The 20,819-nt window shown below is 31.6% G+C and overlaps 3 protein-coding genes across 5 annotated transcripts; 1 reads left to right on the forward strand and 2 right to left on the reverse strand.

The window, feature by feature from the left end:
• Positions 1-1,163: 1,163 nt before the first annotated feature.
• LOC121220861 (uncharacterized) lies at positions 1,164-3,630 on the forward strand. The gene has a single exon (XM_041100524.1). The coding sequence runs from the start codon at positions 2,472-2,474 to the stop codon at positions 3,369-3,371; it is 900 nt and encodes a 299-aa protein (XP_040956458.1). The 5' UTR covers positions 1,164-2,471; the 3' UTR covers positions 3,372-3,630.
• An 8,120-nt stretch (positions 3,631-11,750) lies between these two features.
• On the reverse strand, positions 11,751-13,735 carry LOC107912793 (uncharacterized). Of its 3 annotated transcripts, none has more exons than XM_016841120.2 (3): positions 12,645-13,731; positions 12,508-12,546; positions 11,751-12,353 (listed from the first exon to the last, which is right to left on the reverse strand). In XM_016841120.2, the coding sequence occupies exons 1-3, from the start codon at positions 13,363-13,365 to the stop codon at positions 12,247-12,249; spliced, it is 867 nt and encodes a 288-aa protein (XP_016696609.2). In that variant the 5' UTR covers positions 13,366-13,731; the 3' UTR covers positions 11,751-12,246. The 3 variants fall into 3 exon arrangements, with proteins under 3 accessions (XP_016696609.2, XP_016696610.2, XP_016696611.2); XM_016841122.2 differs by having other exon boundaries at positions 12,222-12,353; positions 12,641-13,735; XM_016841121.2 differs by having other exon boundaries at positions 11,751-12,546; positions 12,641-13,733.
• Positions 13,736-14,176: 441 nt separating this feature from the next.
• Positions 14,177-18,209, reverse strand: LOC121220862 (tRNA dimethylallyltransferase 2). Its single transcript, XM_041100525.1, has 10 exons — positions 17,804-18,209; positions 17,633-17,712; positions 17,048-17,116; positions 16,499-16,571; positions 16,306-16,427; positions 15,829-15,903; positions 15,178-15,600; positions 14,843-14,918; positions 14,567-14,730; positions 14,177-14,436 (listed from the first exon to the last, which is right to left on the reverse strand). The coding sequence occupies exons 1-10, from the start codon at positions 18,201-18,203 to the stop codon at positions 14,320-14,322; spliced, it is 1,599 nt and encodes a 532-aa protein (XP_040956459.1). The 5' UTR covers positions 18,204-18,209; the 3' UTR covers positions 14,177-14,319.
• Between the last annotated feature and the right edge of the window lie 2,610 nt (positions 18,210-20,819).

Here is a 20,819-nt window from a genome sequence, read left to right on the forward strand (position 1 = left end):
GTGTATAATAATATTTATATATTTTTAAAAACAAATGATGTGACACTATTTTATTGGTGCCTAAAAATTATATATTTTAGGATGATCCTAATATAAGTTATTCCCAAAATATAATTCCCATCATTAAAATAACAACCACTTAAGTGTTTGCTAGTGTTTTAAGAATGTAATCAAACTCAAGATGAACACAAACACACAAAAATGTTAAATTTCTAATAAACATTCAAGAAAGTCAAGATTAAAAAGACAATCAATCCTAATTTTTTGTTCAAAGATTTGTATTAATTAACCTCTAAATAATCTAATACAAAAACAATATCTTCAAATTGTTCAATCAATAAAAATTTAATCTCGCATAAAAACCTAATTTATCACAAGCAAAACCATAATTATATTTTTTCAGAGTTTAATCAATATTAAAGATTAAAAAAAAAGGAGTTGTTTTCAAATTTAAGGAGATCTACTTAATATTAATATTAAAAATTTGATCATTTATTTTGTAAAAATCCTATAAGAAAATTTTGAGAGAAAAGATGATAAAAAGCAGAGATTTTTCAATTTTAGTAGGCAGAGAGATATTAATTTATTTATATATTTTTCAAAAATTAATTTTTTACAAAATTGACCCCTGTTTCTCTATGGCGGCTCTGCCAGTTGTAAGATTGCTCAAGGTATAGAAATTATGTTGTATATTTTAAAATTTTAGATTTAGTTTTGATGTAATTAAATTTGGGTGTAGTTATTTACAATTATATATGTTTGGATAGTGAGCAATTTAATTATACTCTATTATTTCTTTGATAATTTTCCAAACATATTAGTTGATATGATTTAAGTTTAAAATGTTGTTTTATAAGGTGTATCAAATATGAGGTCCATCCATTAACCTTTGCTCCCATTTCTAGAGCAGATTCAATATTCATTTATTTGCTCCGATTTTTGGGGTCCATAACCACAAAATAAGTAAGGTTTTGTTGAATTGTTCTACATTTTCATGACAATTTCTTGTTTCTTTTTTAAGAAAAACACTCTTGTCTTTCATTACGTCGTTGAAAAAGCTAATGATAACATAAAACCCAAATGCATGTTCTAAACAGCCCTTTCTCTCTCATTTCTTTTACTTTTTAAAGCACTCAAATTCTAGGTTGTTTCTTTTTGGCTATTTGCATCTACTTTAACCCATATTTCAACAGAGCTTCAATTTTAGCCTTTTAAGTGCTAGAGTTATTAGGATTCAAGGGATGGGGTAACACTTTTTTTAATTCTAAAATATTTAAGATGGTTTAGGAGGAGAAAGAGTGTTGAACCTTCACCTAAAAGCCAAAGCCCTAACTTCATGGGTGCTTGTGCATTGATTTCAATGTTGCTTCTTAACTGTAACCACATGCTTTTTATTTATTTTTGTATCTCTGATATTGAAGGATGTTACAGCTACAGCTTTAATTTATAATCTAGACAACAAAAGGGATAGAGTTTTTTCATCATGCATTCACCCTCAATTTACTCTTCATTTTGTGGGTCTATCAATCGCACATCAAATCTCATTTTTAGTACCAAATCTACTTTCAATTTTAAAAACCCATACAAATTTAATTTTCTTAATTATATTTTTTTTGCCTATATCAGAACTACACAATTTCCTTTTCCATATTACCGGCATGCCATCTTTCCACATCCTCCTTGCCTTTCACTCTCCCCTAAACTTTATTTATCTTCCTAAACTTTTAAATCTCATTTTTATATCAGAAGATTGTTTAGTTGCCGAACCAAAATTGAGATTAGTTTCCAGTGCCAATTCTAAAATAGTTACAAGCTAATGAGTTTGGTTGATTTAGGGGGAATCACCATTTTTGGGAAAATGGTATATTAATTTTGTTTTTTTGTTTTCGAAGAAATAGATGATATTGCGAGAAAAATTTATGTCAGTTTATCGTTTACAATTTTAATGAGAGTGAGTAAAATGATCGAACTAAATAACATGAGTACCTAAATTGTAAACTTTTTATTTTTTTTTATAATTGGGTGGTTATTTCTAAATACATATAACTGAAAATTTATTAAGTATTGATAATCACAGAAGCCAAGGGTAAGAAATTAAAAGCACAAGAAGATTGGTGGTATTTTAGACCAGGTCCAACTTCACTTTCTGCCTTTTTCATTTCTTCTTTAGCAATTTTTAATATATGTGATGAACTGGCAAAGCAAGCTTTATTTTAAGTTTCTCTTGCATCACTCTCCTGCTTCTTTACTTTGATTATATTATTGTAGATTATATAAAAGGGTCAAATAGAGAGATTCATATTTATTTAATACACATGCATATGGACCTAAATTTCCTTGCTGCTGCTGCCTGTCTTCCTCTTATTTCCATAACATAAATTTCTTCTTTACATAAATCTCTCCAAAGCTTTAGATCTTTCCTCTCGAAATCCGGAACCCATTTTTTTCTTTTGCAGTTTTCGATATATACAATGAGAGACATTGTTTCTTGTTTCAGTGAGAACGCAGTAAATGTTTCACATTCTTCATGTTCCAGCTATTCGAGCAATGCTTGCATCGCTCCAAGCCTAGCCCCATCAGTCCAAAATGCAGTCACGGGTGTTTACAGGCTCATTCTTTCAACCCAGAAGCAGCTTTTGATCCGAGTCACTTGGTGCAAGAACCACACCGGTCAAGGCCTAAGTATTAACATCGGTGATGACCCTTCAACATCTTTCAAGCTCAACACCAACTTGAGGTTCTTCAGGAAGAAGAAAGGCAACAAAGTGATCGAATCCGATCATTCCAAGATCGAAGTCTTTTGGGATCTTTCCACTGCTAAGTATGATACGGGACCCGAACCTGTTGATGGGTTCTATGTTTTAGTCATGGTTGATTCCGAGATAGGCCTTGTTTTAGGCGATATGGCTGAAGAAACGGTCACCAAGAAGTTCAAAAATGCAACCCCAGTTGCTAAAGTCTCCCTCATTTCCAGGCAAGAACATTGTTCTGGCACTACGCTGTATTCCACCAAGGCTCAATTCTGTGATACAGGCATTTTACATGATATTCTAATCAGATGCAGTGGTGAACATGAAGGCCTAAAGCACCCGGTTTTATCGGTTTGTATCGATAAGAAGACGGTGATTCGAGTAAAGAGGCTGCAATGGAATTTTAGAGGAAACCAGACGATATTTGTTGACGGATTGTTAGTTGATCTGATGTGGGATGCCTATGACTGGTTCTTCAATCCTGTTACTGGTTCAGCTGTGTTCTTATTTAGGACAAGGAGTGGTTTGGATAGCCGGCTTTGGTTGGAGGAGAAGTTGGTGCAGAAAGACCAAGACAGAGTTGAATTCTCCTTGTTGATTCATGCCTGTAAGAACACATAAAGAAACGGATCACTTTGTTCATGTTTGTTTATTTTGTTTTAGATTTTCAGTTTTTTTGTCCAAATTTCTTCCTTTTTCATCTCAATTTTTTCCCCCTTTCCTTGAAAGGAATAGATACTTGAATTCTTTGATCACAAGAGAAAAGAAAATAACTTGAGCTGCAGAATATTTGAGTTTCTGTGTTGCAGAATGTGGAGTGTAGCTTTAATTAAAAGTTGGTTTTGTTTCTGTGGCAATAAAGATTTGGATAATTAATTACGGTGAATATAATGCTCGTAATGATAATGTTGTGAGGTTCAAATAATTGAAACTGTAAAAGAAAAGACATCTCAAAACAAGCTTTTCTTTTTTTCTTTGGAAGGGTATCAATGAAGATTTGGTAAAAGTATTTGGATATATTGAAAGATATCAAGGAAGATTGCTAGCTTTTGCCTTTAAAAGGACAAAATAAAGTGGGGAATCTCCTGCTACTGTCTACTAACAATTTGACCATAGAATATTTCCATTTGAATTTGCTTTTTATAAGGTAGTTAATTATACAAAATTTTCTGGTTTATTAGGCATATAGTGGATCATAACTCTAGCTTGCTTTGGATGGCTATGAAAACAACCGTGAACATGCGCATGGCTTGCTTGAACTTGCCCATGCTTCGCACCTTCTATCATAAAAGAATAGCAGTCCATGGTCCCCTTGGTCCTTCGGAATTAATATTTGGTCCACAAGCAAGAACCAAAACTTTCTCAAGGGAGATGCCCTTAAGTACGCATATTAAGGCTCGTCATTGGACCCTCAGGAACCAAGGATTGCAAAGGTATATGTTTCCTTGCTAAAAGCGTAACATTAATTCTTTGGCTCCACCCCTTCCCTTTCTACATGTGAAATTTAAATGAAGACAACTAAGATTTCTGGATCAATTTGAATGGCCTTGCTAAAAGTAGTTGTTCATTTGATGCATGTCCATTCCATTTATTTTCCAAATATGTAACTTTTCCTTTTATACGCGACTGTCCGATTTTCGACAGTTACACCGGAACGGGTGGCAAAGCTCTCCTAGTTCCATAGAGCCATGTTTGTGGACCATTTCAAACAAAGATTTTGAATTCAAGGCGGTTCATAATTCTGGCATGATTCATGCCAAAGCTATAACTATGGGTTCAGATGATATCTACACAAGGACTAGCATTAATGTTGTGTATTAACTCAGAATTAGACATGGTAACGTTATATGTTTTTTATGAACATTCATTATATATAACCTTAAATCTCAAAAGATGAATGGTGTGAAAAGCAAAGAAACATAAATTGGGGTGGCCAACACCATGAATCAATGTTGCAAAGTAAAGACAAGCTTGCTTTATGGCACACGAAAGAGAATGTTGGAGGGAGGTTTCCAAACAGCCAAAACACAAAAATGGCAATTGGGTGAAAAGATATGTCAATTATTGGGGGTGTGCAGACTGCTTCACTATTGCTTTATCTCAATCTTATTATTGTAGTTGTTGGGAATTATTGTAAAGTTAGTAAAATATTTAGAGTTTAGTTCAATCGGTTTTTAAAAATAAATATTTAGTAAATTTGATATTCAAATTTTAATATCTAACTTCAAATCTCAATTTTATGGACCTCAATCATAGTTCCTCTTTCAAAATTCAAACTATGAGAAAGTCAACTCTAAAATTTGTTTGAGAACTTAGAAAGAAAAATAAAAAGATAGAAAACATTTTTTTTTATTGATGTTATTGGTAAGAACGATATAAAAGTTGAAAGAAAATTTAAATTTATTTCCCTTCATCGCATGATAGAGTTGAAAACAAGAAGAAAAAAAATGTAAATTAAATGTAAAAAAAAAAAAACCATAAATGCAGACACTTACTTGCATCTTTTTTATTTTGCTCCTTTTCTCGTTTTAATCTAAAATAATTTATTTTTATGGACTTAATATATAATTTAGTATTCGAGTTTGACTTTTTTTTTATTCTAATACTTGTATTATTTTTTGCTCCAATCTGATACATGTATATACAAAAATTATATATTTTAATACTCAAAGATAACAATATTAACTTTTTAGTGGTTAATTATTTGGATTTTAAAGTTTAAAATTCATAATTAACTAATGATATTAGTAATTAACTTTCGTTAAATTAACCCTAAATTATAAATTAAATTCTACAGAGTTAACACAATTGTTTTTGGATACCAAAATTTATAATTGTCATATTAAACCAAAGAACAACACAAAATAAAAAAAAAAGAGTCAAACTATATTAAGAATTATCATCATTTCTATTTTTTTTCTCCCACTTTTATTTTTACTAAATACACTTACAATATTAACTACAAGTGAATAAGGTTTGTAATGACCCAAAATTCACAAGCATCGGAAAAAGTACATTATCGGGCCTCCGTCTTAGTAAATTGAGTTTGAAAATAATTATTAGAAATATTTACTAGACTAGCTGTGTGTTTAATTAAGTTTTAGATAGGTGAATTTAGCTTAATTAGGAATAATTAGCAAAAAGGGATTAAATTGCAATAGAAGTGAAAGTTTAATTATAGATTAAAAGAAAATAATAGGGACTAAATAGACAATTATGCCAATTGCCAAATTTGAGACGCATAAGTATAAAAATTTGATATTTTTATGTGTTAAAAAAATGCTATTAAATTATTATTATTAAATTAGTATTATTAAATTATTATTATATTTTAAATAAATAATTGACAAATGTATGGTGCTTATGAAGAAATGTGGAAAAATGAAATACATATATTAGTAATTATTACATATTTACTTATCATTTAAGTAAATAATATTAAAATATATTATTATTATTATTAACTAGGAATAAAGTAAAAGAAAGAAACAAAGAAGAAAAGAAACAGAATAGCTAGAAAAGAAACAGAGAAAGAGACGAAAAACAGGGGAAGAAAAAAAGGAAAGAAAAGAAAGGGGAAATTGAGATTTTTAAGCTTCAAGTTAATTAGTAAGCTAAATTTAGTCCTTTTCTCTTCATTTTGATGTTTTTTTTTGGAACCCTAGACTGAAATACTCTTGGATTTAAGTTGAAAATTTGAAAGTTAATAGATTTTTTTTAGTAGGGTTTATGTTGAATAAATGATGGAATTGATGATTTATTTGATAGAGTTCTAGTTAGAGTTGATAGAAGGATTAAATTGTGAACTAAACTATAAGTTTTGAATTTTAGGGATTAAATTGAGGGAAATTCGAAATTAGTGAAAAATGTTGAAAAAAATTAGTAGATAAAATTTAGTTTGGATGAAATTTGAATAGAAATAGAGTGTGAATTAAATTGGAAAAGTAAATAAATTTAGTTAGGATTAAATTAGAATTAAAGTATAAATTAGATAGAAATTCTATTATTATTATAAATTAATGTTGTAAATGATGGTGTAAATTATTATTATTTTCGTAGCTAACAAGGAACTCGAGACATCGGCACACAAAGGAAAGGAGAAGGTTATTGAGGAATAATCGAGCCAATTCGGGTTTGTATTACTATAATTCAAGTTATTTATTATTAAATGTTAAATTTTAATTTATGAGATTGGTAAATGGAATGTGAGGTAAGTATTATTATTATTATTATTATTATTATTATTATTATTATTATTATTATTAGTGTGAATTAAATTAAATAATTGATATGAATTAATATTTGAATTGTTTGTTGATTGAAAGCGGAAATTGAATTTGAATCGAATTGTGACTGATATTAAATTGAATGGAAATGTATTGAGTTGTGAAAATGTGTGAATTTGTGGATTAATTATCGATTGAAAGGTGGAAAAGTGATTGAATTGAAAATGTGAGAAATTGTGATTGAATTAAGGTAATATGTGATTTAAATACCCTATTAACTAGTCGGGCTAAGTCGGATATAGTTGGCATGCCATAGGATTTGGATGAGTACGGGATTTATCGGCTTTACCGATCAGGCACTTTATGTGTCGTATCTCAGGCACCTCGTGTGTCGTTTCAGGCACTTATGTGTCGTATACTGATCAGGTACTACGTACCGTTAGGCACAATGTGCCGTATTGGTGTGTTTGGGTTGGAATCCGTGTATCCATCAAAGTCCAAATTGTTAATAGGGTGAATAATTGAAATGAGAAAATTTAAAAATTATAGATTGAAGATGAGATTGAAAATGAAAGGCATGACTTCAATATTTAAGTAGTGATTGAAATTATTACATGTGATACGTGATTGAAATTGAAGAACAGCTAAAATTATATTGTTATTGTTAATTAATGAAAATTATAAATTAATTGATATTTAAGAAATCGAATAATTACATTGTTTGGTAATTATAATTCTTTATTGCTATTATAATTTGAATTATGGTAATACCACTGAGTATAAAATACTCAGCATACGGTTATTTCCATACGCAGGTTAAAAAGGGGTTAGAGTCTCGGTTCAGCATCCAGGACAATCCCGACTCCGACATAAAAAATTTGGTGATGTTTTCTTCCTTAAAGAGAAAGTGGCATGCACATAGTGTTGAAAGCTGGACTGCAATGCAACATGGAGCCAGAAGCTTGCTACTGTCGAGACCAGCAGCTATCGAGCTCAGCTCATTTTGCTTGGTGCGCACGGATGGTTTTTGAACCGAATGAAGCAACCAACTTTGCTGTTTTGTTCTGATGTAATTTGGTTTGGTTCAATTTTAGTTTGTTTGTAATACTAGTTAAACTTAAGTTAGTGATAAGATCTTTTGATGTAATGGCTGATTGGTCAGCTATATTTGATTGTTTTTGGCTAGTGATTAGGTTTGTATTAGTTGGGGCAGTTAAATACATTAGGTAACTGTCAATGTACATTGTAACTCTTTTATATTTCAAATTTGAATGAGAAATGATGAATGTTCAGTTACAACTTTGCTGAGTATTCAATTTTGATAAAATTTTTGCTTTGCTTTGCTCTTTCTTTGCTTCGATTCTTCTTGCTTCAGTCTTGCAAACACTGTGTTGTAACTTTGTTTGATATTTGCTGCTGCCATTGTTCCAACACATAGGAATTATAATAGTTATTTTGGTATGTTATATAGTTTTGTTGTAAAGTAAGATATTATGTGTTCTGATGATTATATTAGTAAAATGGTAGAAGTTCTTTATAGCATTGGTATCAAATTGAAATGACTTGATTAGTTTTATGTGTTAATTAGATATGATAATAGGATTTTTATTAATCAAGTTGTTATGTCAATATGTCAAGTAGGATTAAGTATATAAATGCTTTGGTTGAAATTCTGGAATTGGGTTGGTTATGTTTGAAATTTTGCAGGGGGTTATATGTAAAAATAAGCAGTAATGCTGCCGAAATTTTTATTAAAAAAAACGAATGAAATCAATTAGTAAAATTTATATGAATTTATGAATTATTTTAATATGTTGATTATTTATTTAAGAATCATTTGTAAATTGTTTGATAGGTTTGGTAATGCCTCATAACCCTATTTCGACGACGGTTTGAGGTTAAGGGGTGTTACAAGGTTAGGTATTAAATTATCATGATTGGTTTCTGTACTTAGAAACATTTCAACATTTCTCATTTTTGTATGAAACTACCTTACCTTAGATCATGCATCCCATTATTTCAACTTTTATTTATTCTTAATCTTTCTTAAATGAATAATTTTCTTTAATAATTTTATTATAAGTTTTTTATTATATCAGCTCTTTTTAATTCCCTAACTCATAAATAAGTGGATAATATGCTTTAGTACACTCGAATTCACGTCCTCATGTATTAACAATAATATCCATGTTAATACCCAATCAGTAAAATAAATAATATTTTTACTTGAATGAGAAAAACTAAAATGAATACAGTGGGTTCAAACATGAAACTTAAGCATTTTCTTTATTATTAAATTAGTATTTTATTAATTTAAGTATTGAATATAAATATATATATTACACATCTTTACCAAACAGGGGCATCACTTTGAAGCTAACATTCCTATAAATTATAGAAATAATTTTTATATTTTTAGTTGTAGTGGTTAAGATTTAATGATAATTTCAAATAAAAAACAACTCATAATTGTTTTTTTTTTTGCCAGGAAACACGCCATAAATTTGATAAATAATAAAAAGCCATTAAAATCAACATCATTGGCTTTTGTATCCTTCATGGCTTTCATCAAAAGAAGATCAATTTTGGACTAACTTAATATCCATTTTGAAAATAATAATCACTAAAATTCAAATTTGTTGAAAGGTTGATCTTTTCAACTTCTTCAATCTTTTTTTACTTGTAATTATTCACCAAACTAGAAGCCTAGTTACTCTATTGTAGCTTAAATATTGTTTTGTATATCTTCATTTCACCTAAAATTTTTATCATATTAATCATTTTGATTAAAAAGATTTGTCATAAAAAACTCATCATCAATAAAGTTACACCCCATCTTACATGGTTATTAAAATTTGTCTTTTGTATGTTTTATACGTGGACCTCATCTAGTCACATCAAAATTTACCTAAGATAACTTACGACAATAAGGTGCTCCGTAACTCTCAAATACATGTATCAAAGGCACACTAATGACTTTGTAAGTCTCACTTAGTGAGACAAGTGGCTTCATGGTATCCATATGAAGAGTTTACAAGTACCATCCATCAACCTTGAGAGGCACGACACAAATGACCATATTATTACACTTTCCCAATAGTCTTCTCAATCCCCTCTTCCTCACAACTCTCTGCATGTCGCCAAATTTTGAAATTGCCGAAAGAATCTTGCAATGGAACTAGATATCCAACCAATCATTCTTGCAATACAATAATTACATGGAAATTTTAGGTGCCACTGTGACTCAAATATAGATCTTATCCATGAGTTTGTAGAAACATGTAAGAAGCTGGTATTTGTCTTTATCAAAGGTTCTATCCAGAACATTGGTCAACTAGCACATTAACTTATGAGTCGATTCCTTACCAATAAGGCGACATATAAAATCTTGTCAACCCTCTATCTATGCAGAAGAAGCCATGCGAACCCTTTAGGATTACATTCTTCATTTTAATCCGGCAACAATGGAAACTAAAAATCTGATGGACTGTTGGGTTATTCAGACATTTGTAGTTGATGTTAATCATCACATGAGCATTTGAAATATGTTATCCAGCTGGACTCTAGAAGTCAAAAAACTGCTCATAGGGTCCAAGACAATGAAGCTGTGTTAAAACGAAAAAGAAAGTTTTTTTTTTTTTTGATGAGTACATTTTTAAGAGTGAGGGATGGAGATGAAAGTAATTAAATTTATGTAATTTAATGTCTTGGCTTGGCAAAACATTAACTGCTAAAGCAAAAAATGTTATCGGAAACTAAGCATTTGCAACATGATGAATGAAACACCAACGGGAAGTATGAGTGAGGAAGTATCCTTCAAACCTTAAAAACCCATCTTCCCATTTTCTTTTCTTTCTGTCTCTTTGAATTGCAGCTTTAACTGAAAAAGTATAATTAAGAATTTGACAACACAGTGCTTTCCTCTCTACTTTCTCTATGGTTTCTTTCCTTAAACTTATTTAGAAAAAAAATGAAAATTGGTGACAACTAAGGTGATGCAGAGTTTAAACTTCAAAAGAATGGAGCATTGAGGATGTAAGGGGGCCGGGTCAGACCCTTGGAAAGATGTCTTAGTGATAAAAACAGGGGCAGCCTTATTCTCACCAAAACCATGTTCTTTAATCTTCAAAAGTATAACCCATTCCTGGTTCTGCTTTATAGCCATGTCAGCTTTTTCATTGAGTTTTACAGGTTGATGGATCCATTGACACCCATGGCCTGGAACGAAAATAGATTTGATGGGCTTTATCTTTGCTAGTTGGAAAGTGCTGTCTGCTTAGCCTGTAAACATAAATTTATTAACATATACTTAAAGCTGATAACATCTCAGTTTTTTTAACCATCATATTTGTTATATTTAATATCATATCAATATTCTCTCATTTACCTAATGAAACTGACCCTTTCATCATTCAAAACTTGAACCTTTATTTCAAAAGGAAATGAATGCACCCACTCCATTTCTCCTTTTGTTTCAGAGTTGCTTGAAGGTCGTCAAATATCCCTCACAAAATAGCCATCATCTCTACTTTTGTTTTGTTCAATTATTTTCCATCAATGTAGTTTTTATAATCTTGATCGTTATTTGTATGGCTATTAATTTTGTTTTACTACCCTTTGAGAAAGCATAGCAGGAAATATCAAATGCAATCAAGAGTTATATGGCTCAGATTCGAGTGTGAGTCTTAGATATGAATATGTATCTCACACAATTATAATTAAATTTTTTTAAGATTTTTCATGTGTTTGTAACATGTGTTGAACACGGACACTCTAAGAAATATGAAAAGTTCAATAAACATGAACCAAATGTGTTGTTGTACAAGCTAGCTATTTAATTGTAAAGTTTAAACCTTAAAATCACTACTCACAAGGGCAATCACAAACTTGGTTTCAGGACAGATACATTTACTTCCAGCTACCAGGAAATGTCCAGAACTACAAAGTTGTAAAGTGCATTTTGAATTGTGTTGACAATCAATCATCTTCATTCAAAAGAAGATTTAATTTGTTGACAAAATTTGGATGAAAGCTATCCTATTCAAGTCAACCAAGTAAATCAACAATGGATGATTTTTCCATGATTGATTAACATCATATCATCTTCACATCTTTTTACTTAACTTTTTGGATGTAGAGCAATGAATGCAAAACCTTGTCCTGCATTTTTTGAGCTACATAGCTTATGTTACATAAAACCACGAGAGATTAAATGCTAACTACTTTGGCCAATTGATGAAGCATGTGGTTCTCACTACATAACCATGTACTTATAAAGGTGTAAGGTTTGCTTTCATCAAGATCATTTCATGAAGGACGCCCAAACTAGCTTTATGTATATGTGCATTGAGAGATGACAAGAAACATACGACCCGTTCTGTAGAAACATAAGAATACATATAAAACATAATGAGGAAGGAGAGCAAAAAGATCCGTGTCTGTTCTCTGCATTTCATGTTCTGGAACTGCTCAAATCATCCGGAAATTCATCTGAACAATGATGGAAAATAAGGGAAATAGGAAACTTATACCAGTGTCGAGTGATGTGGCAGCTGAAAGGACCTTGTCTTCTGCGAAAGCACCATTAAATTAATCAAAACATTTTAAGACAACAAAATAATGCAATATAGATCAAATAGAAACATTGAGGGGGAGGGGGCGTACTTACTGCAATCGTTAGCATGACAAATGCACTTCAACCCAACACCACAATTGCCATTAGGCTTCTTACATTCATTACACATATTAGGTACATGGTCAGGAATGTCGAATGAAATCCTTGACCCCAAATCAACTCCTTCATAGTCTTCCTCACTTAAAGACCTTCTATAAACCCTCCTGTAACCTGAGCAACTCAAATCTTTAGGATGAAAGCCAGGGTCAAGCTTTTCAATATCTTTAACAAGTAGACATGAAAAGGGCAGTTGAACTTCAGAAGCAGCCTCTCCACACATGTGGAAGCGAGTGCAGTTGTGGATAAAAGACGCTGCGGTGGGGTGGGTTTTGTGTGAGCAGTTGAAGAAGAGTGAATTGGGCAGAGGAGGAGAAGGGAAACCAGCTGAAAGGAGTGCTGGGGATACAAAATGCTCTGAAGAAGAACAACTAGTGTGAGACACTATTAGTGTTTTACTTGTGTAATCAATGGAAGAGATGGGGAAAAGACCCAGAGAGGTCCTGAAATATAGCTTCTGAGATTTGCATCTGGTCATGAGATTTAATGGGGAGAAGTTGGTAGAATTTTGAGCCAAGAAAGGTGTTTGAAGCTGAAGGTTACCACAGTGGAATGTGGGAGCTGTTTTTAGGGCAGTGGAGGTGGTAAAAAGGAGCATGTGGGAAAGGAGCAAATATTGAAGCTTGAGTTTCTTGAATATTTGCAGGATCTCTTCCATTGTTGCTTTTGCTTTGTTTGTCCCTTTCAGATGATGTGAATGAAATTAATGGGAGATGGTGCCTTTGATGATCAGAGGAGATAAGAAGGTATAAAAACAAAGAACCTGCTTAAGTCTCCTTTTGGTAAACTATGGCATGCTTGTGATTACAATGGGAAGAAATGGCCCTTTTTCTTTCACCTTTTATTTTATTTTCTTTTCACATGGACCTCCATTTTCGTTTTTCAGTCATCTTTTGTCCAGTGCTTTTCCTTTAAACACCCTTTTTGCAGTATTCTAGCTAGTTAAAGAATGAATCTAAAAAAGTAGAAAGATTAAAATTCACAAAATTAGAACCCAAAGATGAAATCTGCATGTAAAGAGTATGTTGATGAAAATTGTTGGATGTTTTGAACCAGCTGTTTTTGCTGCTATAGTGGAATGGCAGACAGGATTATTTGGATGGGACCATTTTTGATTAAGGCAGCTAATTAACCTAATCACGTCTCATCGGTTAATGTGAAATAAACAAAGTCAAAAGTAGGTTTAACATCTTCTAGGATTTTCTGCTGCATATATATTTGATGTGAAAGGCTATGTTACTATAATTTTATTTTTTAGAACATAAATATTATGAAATTGATTATACATGTTTTTCATGATGTTGGTTAATCAGTTTCTCAACCCTGCCTATTTGTTCAAAGGACCTATGCATGAAAAACATAAGCAATGCGAAGCAAACAATCAGATAATTTTGACAGAGCTCTGGAACCTGGATGTATGTCCTGAAAAAGACCAGAAAGGTACTGAAGCTTAAGCTGTAACACTAAAATGACAAACTACCCACATAAATCAGATTCATGTAAAACATGAGAGTCTACAATTTTGGTTCTTGGAATCACAAATTAATAGGCTACAATGGTATCCTGTTGGAAAAGAGTAAATGTTACAAACTCAGATGTTCCTCTTGCTGATCTATGCCAGTGAGGAACTTCGAGACTTTCGAAGGCTCAACATCCGTTTTCGATGCCCACGACCCTGTTTATGTTGTTCCCACTCATGGGCTCCTCTTAGTATCCTATCTCCGCAGGCCTGTTAATAGAATAATTACATAAGCTCAATTTTATCAAAAACTGGAACCTTAATCTTTACAGCCAGCAGATTCTAACACGCAAAGGAGAATGAAAATTGTACAGACAGATTTGTTTCAGTTGTAGCCGACCTTGCATATGTATTGAGTCCACAAGTCCCTCTGGACTGTATCCGTTGAAGTTTTACTTTCACCATCCGGAGTTTGCCCATTACTATCATCTTTATTGAGGAATGATCTAATCATTTTCACAGCAGGTCCAACCACTTGCACTGCCCAACACTCATCTGATTTCTCTGAAATATAGAGACACGATTATTCATAATGATGATTCACCCAATAACAGAGAAGATAATATTCTCGCTGAAAAAGTAAATATATGAAATGGGATCGGCTGCAAGAGCGTACTTGATATAGATTCTGTTGCATCAACATAACTAATATTCCATCCAAACAATGTCTGAAGTTGATTGACCCTCCTTTTCTGCAAAACAACCATTTTACTGTTAATAAATTACACACATTTTACATATAGCCACCAAACTGCTACAATGCCTCCATCTTAATCGATTCAGGGTATGGACTTATTTGAGTTCCAGAAACAACTGATTTCCATTTTAAAAACTGGTCAAATATTACAAATTAGTGGAACTATGCATATTCAAAAGACTCAAGTCTCCAAAAGGTTCCAACAGTGATTCAGGTCAACCAAAATCATGAATAATGCGACAAGATAGACTTACTTGACGACGAACAAGTCTCCGGGTGTTTGCTTTTACTTTGTCAATGGCTTCTTCTAACAGAACTTTTTGGGGGTTATCACAAGAGGAATTTAGTATTCCCCTAGTATTTTCTTTGAACAATTTATCATCAATCCTTGTTGACAGCTTTAGAAGAGTTCCATCAGAAGAATCACTTGTCTCATCATCCAAGCTGTCAGAAAAGTAAGCCTGAAGAAAATTCTCAAATTCTCGAACACCTATGGCCTGTCGCAAACCTAGAGTATAATTTCCATTTGGATTGTAAATGTCATACACTTCATTGAGCAAACCAGCATCTATCATGCAGTCTACCCTGTGTTCCACATACTGGTCCAGCACAGGTAAGGCAGCATCGATGCATATAAAACAGCAACGATATCTAGAATTATCAACTCGGCCCCAGTTCTGCCCTGCCACATGCAAAATTTAAATTCAAAAGCAAGTAGGTCAACTAAGTGCCGTCTCCCTCTCAAGAAATATTAGTTTGATCTCAATGGTTTCTGTTTGGTCTTGCTAAATCAAAACAGCAATAGATGTGTCGTAAAAGAATTCAAAGACAAAGAAGATAAAGTTAAAACTTTATAGTAGGTACAAGTAAACAAGAAGCATAAACATGAATCAAGGACCACCAACCTCTGCAGCCTTTCCCTGATAAAGTTTGCTGGGAAGAACACCAGAACGAGCATAAAGACTAAGGTATAGATTAATCTGCAAGTTGAACAAATGTCATGAATGTATGCATGGTTATATCTTAGTTAAAAATTTCGAAAACTTCAATTAACAAAGCAATGTTTTATCGACTTGTGCTTTGTATAGCTCAAGAACTCAACTTCAGGTTTGTCTAACAAGGTCCACAGTAGGACTCTTGAGCATTCGGTTACATCTAACTAGCTGAGTTAAACTGAAACAAGTAAGAAATCAAGCTTTCAACCAATAACTGCTGTGGCAAAATATACTGCCAAATCCAAGCAGCCAAAAATATAATTCATTATCAACTTGTGCTTTTATAGGTAGGTAGGTATAAGATATACAGCAATTATTGATTTTAATAAGCTATACAGCAATTATACGTAGGTAAGCTTACCATATAAATCAAAATTTGATTCTTACTTTTCTATGATTATTTGGATGAATTCTGTCTGCTGCAACTGGATCAAGTTCTTTAAGAAGATCATAGCTATAATTGCAACTGTCTCCAAGGATGTCAGGCATATGATTGGTCTGCTCATTTCCTGTGACAATTCAAACAATGTGACTAGACTAGTAACTCGGAATGATCCAAAGCACAAGGATTCCTACATACCAGGATGGTCCCTTGAGTAGGTTTCAGACATATCTTCTACTGATTCATCAAGAAGGAACGAACTCACAACTGCCTGCAAACAAGGGTTTAAATATAAATTTCATAATTGAGTGCAGGAGACTAAAAGTTAATTTGCTTGGACTCTAAATAAATAGGAAGAGACAACTACAAAGAAAGAAATGAACAAAGATAGTCAGACAGGCAGACATAGAGAGATGAGAGCATCCTTGGAACCGGACATAAATGATTAATTTGAGTGCTAGAAATCAATGAAAAAGATATTATGATAGAAAATGCTTGCCCTTCCAGGAAGAACATTGTTGAGCATTAAATTTGTTAGATGAAATACAAGAAGCCTCAGCACAGAATAAACAAAAAGTATTAAAACAAATATATGTTTGTTAAAGAAACACTTGATTCTAGCATATTATTAGTCAAAAGGATTAAAACTGTCTTCATACACAAGAAGGCTTACTATACTAGTGGTAGAAACTCCACCAGAGTTTGCTAAAGAGGACTAATCATATTGGGAAAAAAAAAATAGCTTACCTGAATATAGAAATTGGTGCCTCCAACAATGACTGGCAAATGGTTGCGAGATAATATGTCACTAATAATCTGAAAGTACAGTAGCACAAATTAAGTAGAGAATTAATGATAGCAAACAATAACATAGAAAAGTATTTAACATGAATAATTGCCATACAAATAAAACCAGTTATGTGAGCTTTGTCAACCTTAAGTCTCAAGGAATTGTATCACTTCCTAAGTTATAGACAAGCGAGCAAAAGTGCTCTAGGACTTTCCACCAGATACAAAAGGAAACATAATTCTGAAGATTTAATTTTTTTTTTTTAAAAACCATAAATTTGTTCAAATAAAAAAAATGGATGAGATCCCTCTAATAGCAATTAAGTTAAAAAATGAGTTATAGTAGTTGATTATCCATTCTTAATCAATTATGAATTTCGTTGCAACCATTTACTTCATTGCAAAGCTTTGAGTTTTGAGCAAACAAAATAAGCTAGTACCAAAAGGAACAAGACATAATTAAAAGCTTGGGAAAAAAACACATACAACCATACATGTAAAAGAAAAGACATAAGAAAACAATCAAAAGGAAGCAGAACTCACAGGAATAGCAGAATCCCTGAACTTGTTAGCCGTGAATTCCACATCTGAGCTAACAGTACCCAAAAGATGATGTGGCACTCCTACAAAAATTAGGGAAGTTGTTAACAAAAGTTTTCTCCAAACAAAAATACAAAATATAAATATGGACAGAGAGAGATATGAAGGCAATACCATTTTGTTCACGGAGGGGGACTTTATTGGTGAGGACATCAAGACCTTGATAGACTTGCATGGAATCAGCGTTGATGATTTCGATAGGAAAATGGGTGGCTAAATCGATGGCTAAACGTGATTTTCCAGAGCCAGTTGGACCCATTATTACTACCAGCTTAGGTTTATGTTCTTCCATTATGGGTTCTCCTCCATTGTTTGAGTTTAGGGTTGTAGCAGGCGACTCGCTGCTGTTGTCCATCTCTCTCCAAAGTCTCTGCTCTCTCGGCAGGCAATTTGCAAAGGTCAGAAAAGCATGTAGCTTTTTGGTGGGCTTGATGTTTGTGGCATCCTCACAAACAGAGCCCAACACAAATCCTATCCTATTTATGCCGCCATAAGTTGGACTGGAGCCCCTCATATTTGTTGGATAAATTCCAAGGTAATTGCTCTTTTTCGATTTATTTTTTTATATAATACCTAATTTTAAGTATTTGTGCGGGATAATTAACCCAATCAATTCAGGATTTTTTTATAATGTTTTAAGTAAATTCGGGTGAGCACAATTAGTTTGATTAATTCAATTAATTTTTAATTTAATTGATTTAACCAACCATTTTATATAATAATTGAATCGATGGATTTATATGATATAAACCTAATTCTTCGTAGTTTAAGGTAAACAGATGGCTAAAATCTATTTGCAGTTTATGGTGGATTTGAGTATATTGAAACGTATTATCCTCTTATTTATGGGTTGTGAATGGGCTATAAATAATTTGAGATATTGTGTCAAAAAGAACAGATATGGCCAGAATCTATAATGAAATTATTCAAAAAAAATATTAAAAGGTTTACAAATAATATATTCATTCAATTTATTAAAAAATAATATGTCTCTGACAAATATTTTTTTGTTTTAATAAAAATTATAAAGGAAATTTCAATTATAAATGTAAATTCCCTTTTTTTTTTAAACTTAAATTTATAATTTCTTTCTAAAATATAAATATTTTATTTATAACTTTTCCTAAATTAAATGAAGTGTTACATACCGAGTCAAATAATTATATTAATATTATAATAAATGAGGTATCAAGCTATGAAAATGTCCGGCTATCCTAATTTTACAATATCATATAAATTTGTTTCTTGTTTTACTTGTGGATCTTATTTTATACTATGTATTTAATATCTTTTAAAATGTTTTTCATATATTATCTTATAAATACTTTTTTGAAAATAATATTAATTGAATAATATAGCATAAACCATAAGAAGGAATATTAAAGTCAAGGGTGAAGCCAGAAATTATTTTAAGGGGTCGAAATTAAATTTTAATTTTTAATAGTTTATATCTTTATAATTTTTAAAAGATTAAATTAATTTTTTATTATTTTTAAGAGGACCAAAGTACAATTTTACCTTTACTAATTTAAAATTTTAAAAATTCTAAAAGACCTAAATAAATTGTTTTTCAGCAGACTAGAAACCTTACCAACCCCTAGATACTCCACTTATTAAAGTTGAGTACCTCTCCAATTCGTTTCATAGATGTTCACCCTCCTTCGCTACACCACCACCACCACCACCAAGGATCTCCCGCCCAACTTGATAACCTTTTCTAATTTTTCTCCAATCACACATTTGTACAAGCCTAATTTAGCCCGGGCCCACACCAAATGAACCAAACCATACCAAAAATAAAAACAATCCATTTAGCCCAATTACAAACCCGAATTAGATGGCCCAAATCAGAAAATTTTAACAGCCCACTAATTAAACCCAACAACCCACAAGCCCAATACCTAAAATACCCAAACCCAATTCAGCCCAAAATGAACCTAGCCCAACAAAAGTCAAACTAGGGTTTAAGCCGCACCTCTACCGCTTCTGACCAACGCCAGGCCTCTGCCCACCTGCTCCAACCGCCCTGCAAAATGAAAAGACAACACACAACAAAGCAGACAAACAACAAAAAAGAAACAAGTTGAAAAGCAAAAAGAGAAACAGATAGGGCCTTGTATTTTCGATTATAAAGTCATTTTTGAACAGATTGTAAAGGGGGATTTTTCGAAAAGAAAAAGGGAGAAACCGTTTCAAGAAAAAGAGAAAAATCAAAGATTCAAAAAAGGAAATAAAAGTAACTTTCTTGTTCTTATTCTGTTTTATTTATTTATTTTTATTTATTTTATTTTTTATTTCGAAATAACACTAAATAAAAAAAATAGAGTCTTTATACCGTTCATTTCCGTCGCCGGAGTATTAGGAGCCGAGAGGTCGCGCAAAAAAGGGAAATTTTTGTTATTTTAATGATTGATTCGGTTTATTTATTTATTCCTCACTATTATATTATTATATTATGCTATTATTTTTTGTATTATTATTGTTATTATATTTCTATTTTATTTATTTATCAAAGTTTAAATATATTTTAACCTTGTCTTATTATTATTATTATTATTATTATTTACTCATTTATACCATTTAATTTTAGATTTAATCATATATACATATACATCTTTGACTTATATATACTTACCTATATTTTTATATTTGCACATACACGTACATATTTTTATAACTTATTTATATATATATGTATACATACTTATATATTTTTATATACATATTTATATTCTTGTATTTTTATAATTTTGTTCACGTTTCTTTTAATTATTTATTCACGTTTTCATCATTATTTTAAAAGAATGTTTTAACTTTACTTGCTTATTATACTTGTTATTTTGCATATTATCATTTGCCTTTTTTATTCACTCTTATTATTGTTGCTTGTATTATTTTTATGCTATCGCATTCAATATTATTTTGTACGCATATTAACCTCGTGTTTCATTTCTAATATTTCAAATTAGATTAACTTATCTCGACGCATAAGTTTCGACTTTCAAATAAGCAAAATTTCATGTTTAGATTCGAGAGGATTGAGCCCTAACGTATTGGGTTTCAATTTTTTTCGTTGAATCTAAATAATCGAAAACGCTCTTTAATCAAAAAACATAAATAAAAAGCTCAT

The sequence above is a fragment of the Gossypium hirsutum genome, chromosome D09, assembly GCF_007990345.1.
Source record: "Gossypium hirsutum isolate 1008001.06 chromosome D09, Gossypium_hirsutum_v2.1, whole genome shotgun sequence".
Lineage (NCBI taxonomy): Eukaryota > Viridiplantae > Streptophyta > Magnoliopsida > Malvales > Malvaceae > Gossypium > Gossypium hirsutum.

Bases quoted from the DNA above. Each gene is read 5' to 3' on its own strand.
- LOC121220861 (XM_041100524.1), top strand. From the start codon at position 2,472: ATGAGAGACATTGTTTCTTGTTTCAGTGAGAACGCAGTAAATGTTTCA.
- LOC107912793 (XM_016841120.2), bottom strand. From the start codon at position 13,365: ATGGAAGAGATCCTGCAAATATTCAAGAAACTCAAGCTTCAATATTTG. The intron at 12,547-12,644 runs GTAAGTACGCCC...GTGCTTTCGCAG, and splicing joins TTGTCATGCTAACGATTGCA to AAGACAAGGTCCTTTCAGCT. The intron at 12,354-12,507 runs GTATAAGTTTCC...ATGTTTCTACAG, and splicing joins TGCCACATCACTCGACACTG to AACGGGTCGTATGTTTCTTG.
- LOC121220862 (XM_041100525.1), bottom strand. From the start codon at position 18,203: ATGAGGGGCTCCAGTCCAACTTATGGCGGCATAAATAGGATAGGATTT. The intron at 15,601-15,828 runs GTTGGTGGTCCT...GTGGCAGGGCAG, and splicing joins ATCAGGGAAAGGCTGCAGAG to AACTGGGGCCGAGTTGATAA. The intron at 14,919-15,177 runs GTAAGTCTATCT...GTTGTTTTGCAG, and splicing joins GGAGACTTGTTCGTCGTCAA to AAAAGGAGGGTCAATCAACT.